This window comes from Agelaius phoeniceus, chromosome 25, assembly GCF_051311805.1.
Source record: "Agelaius phoeniceus isolate bAgePho1 chromosome 25, bAgePho1.hap1, whole genome shotgun sequence".
Classification (NCBI taxonomy): Eukaryota; Metazoa; Chordata; class Aves; order Passeriformes; family Icteridae; genus Agelaius; species Agelaius phoeniceus.
The window spans coordinates 554,122-566,265 of record NC_135289.1 but is presented as its reverse complement, the minus strand read 5'-3'; the positions used below and the strand labels follow the sequence as shown (position 1 = coordinate 566,265).

Genomic DNA, 12,144 nt, shown 5'->3' with positions numbered 1-12,144 from the left:
GGCGGCTGGAGTTGGTGGCGCTCCGCGCCCCGCACGTCGCTCCGCGGGCGCGGACCACCCCGCCGAAAGCACGGATTAACCTACATGGCCTTAATCGGGAGAAATTGCAAAGCACCCAGCTGCGGTGTCCCCGTTTTGTCCTCACCGCGGGCCGCGTCGCTCGTGCTGTGCCCGGCCAGCGCGGGGGACGTGGCGGTGCCCCAGGCCGGGACAGGGACACACGGACACACGGGCACACGGACACACGGGCACACGGACACACGGACACACGGGCACACGGACACAGGGGCCGGGACAGGGACACACGGACACACGGACACACGGACACACGGGCACACGGGCACACGGACACACGGGCCGGGCCGGGACAGGGACACACGGATCGGTGGCGGTGTCCGAGCGCCCTGTGCCAGGCCAGCACACGGAGAGCCGCAGGGCCAGGTGTCCCCAGGTGTCCCCAGGTGTCCCCAGCTGTTCCCAGCTGTTCCCAGGTGTTCCCAGCTGTCCCCAGGTGTTCCCAGCTGTCCCCAGGTGTTCCCACCTGTCCCCAGGTGTCCCCAGGTGTTCCCACCTGTCCCCAGCTGTTCCCAGGTGTCCCCAGGTGTCCCCAGCTGTCCCCAGGTGTTCCCAGCTGTTCCCAGCTGTTCCCAGCTGTTCACGGTGCCAGAGCGGGGTTCATTTTTCCCCTCACTGTTTCAGCCCGTGCCAGTCTCTGTGCACGCAGCAGCACCTGGAAAACTCCGGGTGCGGGGATGTGGCAGCCACGGGTGAGCCCCTCTAAGGGCGGGATTCTTTTATCTCAGATCAACAGCCTCTAATAGTGCTTCTCACCGCAGGACACCAAACAGATGGACAGGCGAGCTGGGGAAAAATACAAACACTTTTGGATCATCAGACTTCATAACTGTGCTGAATGTGAAGGGGTTTGAAGTTTTGACTGTTTCTCACAAATAAATATTATTCTCATCTTATTTGCAAAATGTGTTGTTTAGATGATAAATGCTGAGTCCCCTGTGATATTTTATCCTGAGTTGCTCTGCAATGCTAAAGAACTTGATAGGAGGAGAAATACTACTTTGTGTTTTCAAATTTGGGATTAAAAACATAATTACTTGGGGTTTTTTCCCATAAATTTCACAAAGACTGGCTAAAATTTTTGCCTCTCCAGGTCTTTATTTTTTGGAGGAAAACATTTTTTATAGAAATTAATTGGATGTGGTTTGTTTGCTTGTTTGTTTACAGAAACCAGTTTCAGTGTTTTTGAAAGCTGACCTTTGTGTCAAAATCCAATTTAGATGGGAAATTTGCGATCTGCCCTTTCACATGTGTTTGGGAAACACTCCAGAGTTAATGTTTATTGATCCTTCCACTGTCTGGGTTATTATGGGTCAAAATTTCCTTTCTCCTCGCTCATTTCAGGGCTCCCATTTCCCATCTGTTCAGCGTGGAAACAGCATCTCTCTTCGAGGCTCTGTAGGATGTGGGGCTGTGAAGATATTAATTTACTGAAGAAATGAGAAGGGCCAGCCCAGCACTGAATTTACCTTGTGCTGTCCCATTTGACTGTGGCAGCACAGCAGAGATGCCAGTGGTCCCCATGGCTGCTGGAAGGATCAAACTGAACTCACACAACGTTTTACCTTCATGTCAAGGGTTCTAGAGGCCACCCGCACGTGTACAAGGCAAGGGGCAGATGCTGCAAGCTCCTGCGCCTCCTGCAAGACACCAGACTCTGTGATGAACAGGACGAGTTTCTAGGCTCTGTTTGGCTCTGCTAAGGACATCTTTTTGATCCCTTTTCCAGCCTCCGGGGCTGCTCCTGTCCCAGGAGACTGATAGAGGAGTTCATGAGCACAGAATAAAAAAAAAGACCAGAATATTCATGAGCTCCAAACTCCTGGGAACTTGCAAGAGGAGAGAAAAAATCTGAACTATTTTCTCAGTAGGATTTCCTTAGTAAGCAGCATTTTTCTCTTGCGTGTAGACAACTGGTTCAAAGCAGCCCCGACACCTCATGCCAGGCCCTGCACTCCTCCCGCTCTGTCGTGGTGTAAACCATGAGCAGATGGTGCAGTGCACTGGAAAATCAGATCTCCGAGAAAACACAGAGCCAAGAATAAAACTCCCTGGAGCAGAAAGCTACATGGTTTATTTCAGGATAAAAAGAAAAACTGAGATCCTTGGGCAAAAATTAGAATACTCCTTCAGAGTGGAGTATTCCACTTCTATGAACTGCCTCGTTCCTTCTTGACTGAGGAAACATCCATCCCTTCACAGCTGAAGGCTCATCTCATTTGTTGTCTTTCAGTTCATTGATCTGGTTTCTCCAGGCTCCCACGTGACTGTTCTTTGCTGAACTAACAAGCGTGGTTATCACTGAATTTTCTTTCCTTTCGACTTTCTTGCACACTGACGACAAACCTTTCAGAATTTCCTCCCACTTCAGCTGCAGCATGACCTGAATTGCATCCATCCTTGTTTAAACCCACTGAGGCAGAAACACCCAGCCACGATAGGTAAGGATGTAATGCCAGAACTTTGTCTGGTTTTATATTTGTGCATAAAGAGATAAAATAGCCCCGAAAAATATTCCTGTTTCTTCCATTAAGTCTAATTCAGTGCATACAGTCTCTGCACTTGCGGCCTTTGTATATAAAGTTCTGACATGCCCCAGCCTCACTGTGCCACATCCTCAAAATACAAACTTTTAACGCTGCTCCAGCCAAATTCCAGCTGCTGGCATTGCTCTGCCTGCCCTGGAGTGCCAGGAGGGAGGACCAGGGAGCTCCTTGTGCAGCACTGCCTTGTGCTGAACATCTCTTGGATTTCCTCTCAGCTCACTGCCTTTTCGTGACCTAGATCCTGCTCATACGAGCTCAAAAAACAATTTAGCAAATCTTGGTATCTAAGATTAAACCGGGATGATGTTTATTTATTTGGAGGAAAGCAACAGCAGTGAAACATGGCATTTTTCTCTGCAGAGCTGAAATTGCTGCTCTGACCCAATCCCTAAGGTCTCCTTGCTTCTATCTGCAGCGTGCATGTGCCTGTGCTGGGTGCCCTGTGGACTTGGGATTCCATCTGAAACCTGGGGAAGAATGGGCCTGACAAGGAACCCCATCCATTCCACAGGAGGGCACTGAAATGAGCCTCAGATGGATGTGAGAATCTCCATCCTGCTCCTTCTGGTCAGTATTTCTGACAACTGCAGGCGCCAGGCTCGCTGGGAAGAGCCCACATTGTGGGGCTCATTCCTGTCATTACTGAAGGGACAGAGAGGATTCTGCTGCTCCCAAGGCTCGCTGCTCCTGCTGCCTTGCCTTGCAGCTTTCTTTTCCAGAGGGCAAGGGAATGTGCAGGGTGCTCAAGTCAGATTTTGGTGGTGAATATGCAGTCACTGCCTCTGCTGGATCAATGGCCCTTTCACTGTCCTGGGCTCTACTGTACAGAGAACAAACACAGTTTCCATGGCAGTGTAAACACAAATACAGCCCACACTCCAAAGAGTGACTCACACGTGCTGCAGAGAACAGAGAAACTTCCCTGTCTTAATCTGAAAACATCTGGGAGAGGAGGATGAGATTATCTCACTTTCAAAATATTCTACAAATATTATGTAAACCAGGTTTGCTCTGAATAATTCCATGTCTTGGCAGATCTGAAAGACAAATCCTTTGAAGGCAAAGGAATAAGGCAAGGCTGGTGCCTGTTTGCAGTAGCAGTGTCCAAATCAATAATGAATATATTCTTAAAATAGATACAACACAACACTTCTGGAAGCCAATACCAACTATCCATGAGCATTTTACCTCAGTATTTCAAAGGGTCACAACAAGAATTTAAGTGTTGGAAATGAAGAGTGGATTTATAAGAAAAGGAGGAGATGGATAAATTTGTGGAAAGTATTTAGTACAAGTCCTGGTATTGCAGATGTTAGGCTGAAATAGTCTGAAATAGTCTGAAATAGTGTGAAATAGTGTGAAATAGTGACCATCCGACCTGGAGCATCAGCAGCATCACTCTGAGGAGTCTTAGAACATCACTTACCTAAAGCTGATACACTGACATACAGATTCAGGGGAAAATGCATCCAGCATGGAATTAAACCAAATATGTGATGTGCATCTTCTAGCAGGGACAAAAATCTGGTGAGCACCATCTTGGAGGAATAAAACATGCTCTCAGTGTATATGGGAGGAAGAATTTTTCCTAGCAGGGCTTTTCTACATCCTAAAACCTCCCGGATTTTGATGACCCCAAGCTAGTTTATATCCCTTCAAAAGAACCTGTTATTTTAGCAATACTCCAGCTCTGAAGGATGTCTCATCTGCTTCTTTTACCAACCTAAATCCTTTCCCAGGACCTATTCTGCCTGCAGAGTATTCAGACTCAATGTCAAGCTTTCCAAAGGCTGCTCTGAGCAGGAATTCTTCCTTTGGCTCTTGCTGCAAGCAGAAGCAAAGCCATGTCATGGCAAAGCTGCAGATTCCTCTTGGCAGGGCTGACATGTGAAGGTCAGCAATGGGAATCCAGCACTCCAGAGTCACTGAGGGAAAGCAAGGCTGAAGGGAGAAGATTCCTGTTTGTGCTGTGACTCACAGCAAAGCCAGGAGCTGCAGCAGGTAAGATTTACTGTGGGACTGAGGGTTAAAACAAAACCCTGCACGGGATCAACTGACAGAGCTGCAGGAGCTGAAGTGTGACACAGCCCCTCAGTCAGGGCCACAACCAGCAGGAGAGGACACCAAACCTGCCAAGGGTGTCTCACACACAGACAGGGACATGGTTTGGAGTCTGAAGGGCTGAAGGAAAATGGAGTCACAAACAGCAGCATCTTTGTGAATGACTGTGCAGTGTCTGAGCGTCTCATTAAGGCACACAGAGAATAATGTCTGTCCACAGATCACCTTGGCTGTATTGCAGCCTGCATGAAACCTCGGGAGAAAAGGAGTAAGTGAGAGAAACAGAGAGGGCAGCAGTTCCTGCAATGGCTCTTGGGGGCTGTTTTGTCACCTCCTCGCTGCCCTTCCCCCCTGGGAACAGTCCCTCCTTACTGCTCTTTCTTGTCTGGTCAAATCACATCAATTTAAAAGGGTTATGAAAGGCTCTATTTAATCAAATGTTTGTTATGTCCAGGTGTCTCTGTCTGTCTCCTTTCCCAGATTTATCCAGAGACAATTATCTCATGTTGGAGACTCTTTCCCCTTGAGGACCAATGAGAATATCCACTTAAAAATTAAGGATTGATTGGAACAGTGGCCTGCCTGTAGATCCCGTTACCTGTGCTCCTGCTGTGCTCTCCAAGCTGGAACTGCTCTTTGTCCTGCAGGGTTAAGTGTTTGCTGCTCAGATATTCACAGGAAAATATCATCACAATAAAGCACAACTGAATAGAATCTGACAGACTTTTCTCCCCCATCAGGAATATAGACATGAGGAATTTCAAAGGCGTGACCAAGCCTGTGATACACCAAAGCCATTAAAATTCATTTTGGCTGCCCAGCACTGTAAGAATAATGGCACAGTGTATGTGCTTGTACAGTAGAAGCCACTGTAGAGACTTTCCAAATCCCCTTGCAATGAATGCAAGCTGCATGTCCAGAGCCTCTACCATAAAAGCCTGATATTCATAAACCCACCCACGATTTAAAATAAGTGGCCTACAGAGGGTAGTAAGTAACGCACGCACAGATTAACACATTTGCCCTTTGCTGAGTGAATACTGTGCTGTTAATTTTTGTAGGAATTTCTTGTAGGCTCCTAAATCGCGTGTTCTGTGAGCTGTGTGCTCTGCTCGGGGATGGGCACGGCCCCAGGGCTGCCGGCGCTCAGGGCGCGTTCGGACAGCGCTGTCGGGCACAGGGTGGGGTTTGGGGTGTCTGTGCAGGGCCGGGAGCTGCACTCAGCGGCGATCTGGGGCTGTTCCGCCGTTGTACCGAGCTCGCCAGGCCCGGCCCGTCCGAACCGGGACCGCTCCGTGCCCGCTCCGTGCCCGCCCTGAGGCGGAGCCGCCGCCATGTGCCCTGCACGGCGCCCCCTGGCGGCGCTCGCCCGGCGCGGGATCACGGCAGCTCTCGCGAGACTCCCCCGCCCGCCCCGCCAAGATGGCGGCGCCCATGGAGGCCGAGGGCCGGTTCCGCACCCGGGACGTGCTGCTGCCCGGCGGCCCCTCCGACTTCGGCTCTCTGCTGCTGTCGCCGCCCGTGCTGGCGGGGCTGGAGGCGGCCGGCTTCCATCGGCCGTCCCCGGTGCAGCTGAAGGCCATCCCGCTGGGGCGCTGCGGGCTGGGTGAGCGGGCGGGCCGGGGGCTGCTCCCGGGGCTGTCCCGGGGCTGCCCTGACCGCCGCGGCCGCTCTTTGCAGATCTCATCGTGCAGGCCAAGTCTGGCACCGGCAAGACCTGCGTGTTCGCCACCATCGCCCTGGACGCCGTGCTGCTGGAGAGCCCCGCCACGCAGGTGAGCCCGGCCGGGGAGGAACCGCTCATTCGGGGATACGGCACCGAGGGCCGTGAGACGCCGCCGTTTGTTTGTTTAAATCACCGCGGTTGGTTTAAATCAGCGCCGTTTGTTTAAATCACCGCGCCCTCAGCGCCATCCTGCGGCTTCCAGCCTCTCGTTTAACCCTTGCCTCGCACAGATCCTGATCCTGGCTCCCACGAGGGAGATCGCTGTGCAGATCCACGCCGTGATCACGACCATCGGAATAAAAATGGAAGGCTTGGAATGCCACGTGTTCATCGGGGGCACTCCTCTGAGCCAGGACAGAAGCAGGCTGAAGAAGTGCCACATCGCTGTGGGCTCCCCAGGTAGGGAGCAGCTTTGCTTTGGGTCCCTGTGACCCTGCACAGTTCAATAACCGGGCCTGGGGACGCTGGGTTGGCTGAGCTTGTTGTCATTAATAGGGCTCAGCCTCAGAGGTTAAAGAATACATTAAAAGTTGATTGTTGGGGTGTTTGGGGTGATGTTTTCAGACCTGTTTGTGCTGTCTCCCCCTGCAGGGCTGTGCTTGTTGTCATTAATAGGGCACAGCCTCAAAGGCAGCTCAAGAGTAATTTAAAAGTTCATTGTTAGAGAGTTTGGGGTGATGTTTTGGGAGCTGTTTTCTCTGTCCCCCCCTGCAGGGCGGATCAAGCAGCTGATCGAGCTGGATTACCTGAACACGGCCAGCGTGCGGCTCCTGGTGCTGGACGAGGCGGACAAGCTGCTGGAGGAGGGCAGCTTCCAGGAGCAGGTCAAGTAAGGCAGAGCCCTCCCCTGGTGCCTGGGTGGTTCTGTCAGCTGCCTCTGTGTGAGTCGGTGCCCTGGTTGTGTCTCCCAGCTGGATCTACTCCTCTCTGCCTGTCAATAAGCAGATGCTGGCAGTGTCAGCCACCTACCCCGAGTCCTTGGCTGCTGCTCTCACCAGGTACATGAGGGAGCCCACGTTTGTCAGGCTGAACCCCACGGACCCAGCCCTCCTTGGTAAGCACATGAGGGCACTTAGAGTGGCATAGGTCAGCAATGGATGAGGAGGGGGACACTAAAGCCAAAACATGTGCCTTTAGAATGCATGATTTGTCATAATTTCTATGAATTTATGAATGATAATAATTCATAACTTCTATGAATTTTTCTTGGCATTTCCCTAAGTTACTCAGTTTATGAATATTGATTCCCAGTGTTGATGCAGTGAATCTTGAAGTGGAATGAGAAGGTCTTTAAAGGTCTTTCCAACCCAAACCAGTCTGTGATTCTGTATTTTTAAAATACCAGTGACAAATGAAACTCTCTTCTTTTTCTCTCTATTCAAAAAATTTTAAGAAAAACTTCTCCTGGAGGCTGTCCTGTGTGTCTGTTTGCAGTTTCCCTTCAGCTGCAGTATCACAAGGTTACAGAACTCTGTGCATGTTTTTATGGCAAGCCCTAATCTGTTGTTTTGGTTTCCTGCTCAGGGCTGAAGCAGTACTACAAAATTGTGAATTCCCATCCCCTCCCACATAAAACCTTTGAGGAAAAAACCCAGCACCTGCAGGAGTTGTTCAGCAAGATTCCTTTCAACCAAGCCTTAGTCTTCTCAAATTTGCACAGCAGGTAATAGATTTGCAATAACACCTGGACAAAGCTTGTTTGAGAGCAGTGCTTGTGATGTCCAGCCATGGATGATAAATTTATGGGACCTGTGAGGTCTCAGAGCAGTCTGCAAACCTCAGCTCTGAAATACAGCCTGAGGAATGCACTGTGAAATACTGAAAATATCAGAATGCAGTCCCTGGCTGTAGAGAATAACCTAAGGACTGGCAGGTGTTGTTAGGCCTGGTTTTATTCCAGTTTTCATGTGTGTGTGTTCCCTCAGGGCTCAACATCTGGCTGAAATACTGACATCCAGAGGCTTCCCTGCTGAGTGCATTTCAGGTAAATCCATTCACAATTTTCTGATTCCACTGAGATTGTGCATAAATGTGACCTAAAATAGGAAAACATGTCTTAAATCTTGCCTTGCAGGGTCTCTGTTAAATGGCTGAGAATAGCATTTGAATCCTCACAGGTCTTTTGAGACTCAATCTACAAGGAAAAGAATTATTTTTGTAATGAGTGACCTGAGTTTTCCAGTTTTGTTTGTTCCTTCTTTACTCATTTGGAGCTGATGTTTGAGGAAGTTTCTGACTTATTTCTGATGATACAAAGCAGTGTTTTGTAGAATGTGAGGACCATAAAGATGAAGAATGTAACCTGCTTCTGATTTTTATCTTCTTAGGCAACATGAATCAAAATCAGCGACTTGATGCCATGGCTAAATTAAAGCAATTCCACTGCAGAGTTCTGATTTCCACAGACTTGGTGAGCTTTTACTGCTTTCAGACAAGCTTCTTACAGATTCTATTTCAGATTTATTAACTGCTCTGCAAATTTTACAGCATGCAGGAGTATTGCATGTAAAGTTACTTTAGAGGCATTGATTTGGCTTGGAATTGGAGAGAACATAAACGTGCTGATCAAGCACCATGGACTGTCACTTACTGTCACAGTGGAGCTTGGACATCACCCCCATTCCTCATCTGCCTGCCCATGGCAGGGCTGGAACGAGGGGATACTTTTATGGCCCCTCCAACCCAACCCATTCTGTGGTCTGGCTCAAAAACAGTGGTCAGTTTATCTGTTGCTCTGCCAGAAGCAGCTAAAAGCTGCTCCGTGGGCAGTGTGCTGTGAGTGCCAGACATGGTGTGCCTGCCTTCTCTGGGTTTAGTACTCAGCTCTCACTGCCCTTCTCTCCTCCTCCCTTGCTGCAGACATCTCGTGGAATTGATGCTGAGAAGGTGAACCTGGTCATCAACCTGGACGTGCCCCTGGACTGGGAGACCTACATGCACCGCATCGGCCGCGCCGGGCGCTTCGGTGCGCTGGGCTGGGCTCTGCTGGGCTGGGCTCTGCTGGGCTGGGCTGGGCTGGGCTGGGCTGGGCTGGGCTGGGCTGGGCTGAGCTGAGACCTACATGCACCGCATCGGCCGCGCCGGGCGCTTCGGTGCGCTGGGCTGGGCTCTGCTGGGCTGAGCTCTGCTGGGCTGGGCTGGGCTGGGCTGGGCTCTCCTGGGCTGGGCTCTCCTGGGCTGGGCTGAGACCTACATGCACCGCATCGGCCGCGCCGGCCGCTTCGGTGCGCTGGGCTGGGCTGGGCTGGGCTGGGCTGGGCTCTGCTGGGCTCTGCTGGGCTGGGCTGGGCTCTGCTGGGCTAGGCTGGGCTGGGCTGGGCTGAGCTGAGACCTACATGCACCGCATCGGCCGCGCTGGGCGCTTCGGTGCACTGGGCTCTGCTGGGCTGGGCTGGGCTCTGCTGGGCTGGGCTGGGCTGGGCTGGGCTGGGCTGGGCTGAGACCTACATGCACCGCATCGGCCGCGCCGGGCGCTTCGGTGGGATGGGCTGGGCTGGGCTGGGCTGGGCTGGGCTCTCCTGGGCTGGGCTGGGCTGAGCTGGGCTCTCCTGGGCTGGGCTGGGCTGAGCTGGGCTCTGCTGGGCTGGGCTGGGCTGGGCTCTGCTGGGCTGGGCTGGGCTGAGCTGGGCTCTGCTGGGCTGAGCTGGGCTCTGCTGGGCTGAGCTGGGCTCTGCTGGGCTGGGCTGGGCTCTGCTGGGCTGGGCTCTGCTGGGCTGGGCTCTGCTGGGCTGGGCTGGGCTGGGCTGGGCTCTGCTGGGCCTGACCCTGCTGGCCTGAGCCCTGCTGGGCCTGCAGTTAACTCTGCTGTGTCCCACAGGCACCTTGGGGCTGGCTGTCACCTACTGCTGCCGTGGGGAGGAGGAGAACACCATGATGAAAATTGCTCAGAAGTGCAACCTGCAGCTGCTTCCTCTGCCAGGTGGGCTCTGTGCTGGGCTTGGTGGTTTCCTGTTGGTCAGAGCTTCAGACAAGCCCAGGGGGCTGATGTGTGCCTCCTCTGCTGGGGCTGCTTTGCTTTTAGGCCACCTTCTGCACGCTCAGCTCCTGACAAGTAATGCAGTATTGTTTGTCTTGAGCAGCCTTTGGTGCCCCCCGTGAAGGAAATGTTGTGGCTCTTTAAACTCTTCTGAGAATTAAAGGGGCTGGTTTGTGGCCCTCACTTGATGTCTGACGTGCAGTTTTGAGAAGCTTCTCTTGGGTACTGGTGTGAGCTCCAGAGGGAAGGATGCCCTTGATTGAGTGGTGCTTGTTTCTCTTCTGTGCAGAGCCAATCCCCCCTGGAATGATGGAGCAGTTTGAGGATGGGCAGGTAGAAGTTAAACCTGCAGTACCCACGGCTCCTGGGGTGAACTGTGACACTGTGTGTCCCAAACCAGAGCAACCCGAGCTGCAGCCTGTCCAGAATGGCTTTCCAGACATTCCTCAGCCTCCCTCTAATCTTCCAAGGGATAATTCTTCTGTCGAAAGGCCAAAAAAGACTCCGAAGCAAAAACAGACAAAAAAGTGCACAAATCCTGCAAAAGTAGAGAAAAACAGAGCCCCACAAACTTCCAGCTGTCACACAGAACAGAGGAACCAAGTCAAAGCCATCTCCAGGAGGGATGGACAGCACAGCACTCAGGCTCCAGATGAGGAGGCCTTAAAAAAAAATCTTCCCAAAATTCCATGCTTGTCTTCTTTCAAAACCCAACTCACCAGTCCCTGGAGCTTCTCAGATTTCGTTGAAGATTATGATTATTTCATTAAAGAAGGGTCAGAGAGAGAGGTGGAGATTTTAAGAAGTTACTCAGGCCCAGGAGAGCAGCGTGGGCTGCCCAGAAATGGGGATGTGGAGTGGGAAGAGATGGAACATCACCCAGAGGCAGCAGCAGACGAGGCTGAGTCTGCTGACAGCGATGGCTCAGAGAGCTCCAGGGGTTCCTTTAACAGCAGGGCCAACAACTCCTGCTCTGAGGCCTTTTCAGACACACAGGAGCCAAGCCCTGTGCCCCCAGCACGCCAGGGCCCCCCAGGTTTCTGTGCCACACCAGAGAAGCCTCAGGAGCCTTCCCACAGCCCAAGGCAAAAGGAAGTGAAAAAGAAGGTCCCAAAACAGAATGCTAAAGCCAAGAGAAGCCACAAGCATCAGTCGTGCAGTCCTGCCATGAGCAGGGCTGAGGAGGAGCAGAGCTGCAGCTCCTGGGAGGACGCTGCTCACCAGGGCTGGAGCTCTGAGCACTACTGGAGGTGCTACTACGAGGCCTGGCACAGCTACTACTCTGCAGTGTCCCAGTACAGCAGGGGCTACTGGCACCTGGGCTGCATCAGGGCCTACCACACCAACTCAGTCTATCTCCAGGAGCTGCTGAGAGACGGGCACTGATGTCCTGCTGCTGCTGCTTGGGGCCAGGGCTGGGACTGCAGGGCTGCTCTAAGGACACTCACAAGGGACAGGTGTTGTTTGAGATGGAGAAAATGGTGTCTTTTTGTAAGCAGCTGTGTCTGGTAAATGTTTTACACAGGTCCAGTGATGGTGTTACAATTTGTTAATAAAAGGAAAAGAAAGACAGCTGGGTGCCCAGTTGGAATCTTTACAATCCAAAGTGAAAACAGGATGATAAAAGGCAGCCATTCCCACATAAGAAATGTCAGAAAGGAGAAAATGCAGAGCAATCCCAGATGTATTTCATGGAATCCCAGAGTGGTTTGGGTGGGAAGGGCCCTTACACCTACCTGGGTCCCCCCCTGCCATGGCAG

The 12,144-nt window shown here is 51.9% G+C and overlaps 1 protein-coding gene across 1 annotated transcript; it reads left to right on the top strand.

Moving 5' to 3' along the window:
- Positions 1-6,072: 6,072 nt before the first annotated feature.
- DDX20 (DEAD-box helicase 20) lies at positions 6,073-11,956 on the top strand. The gene is made up of 11 exons (XM_054648769.2): positions 6,073-6,288; positions 6,363-6,457; positions 6,639-6,807; positions 7,123-7,237; positions 7,320-7,462; positions 7,933-8,071; positions 8,334-8,392; positions 8,736-8,818; positions 9,268-9,373; positions 10,226-10,327; positions 10,674-11,956. Exons 1-11 carry the CDS (start codon positions 6,105-6,107, stop codon positions 11,768-11,770), a joined length of 2,292 nt encoding a protein of 763 aa, XP_054504744.2. The 5' UTR covers positions 6,073-6,104; the 3' UTR covers positions 11,771-11,956.
- Positions 11,957-12,144: the final 188 nt, after the last annotated feature.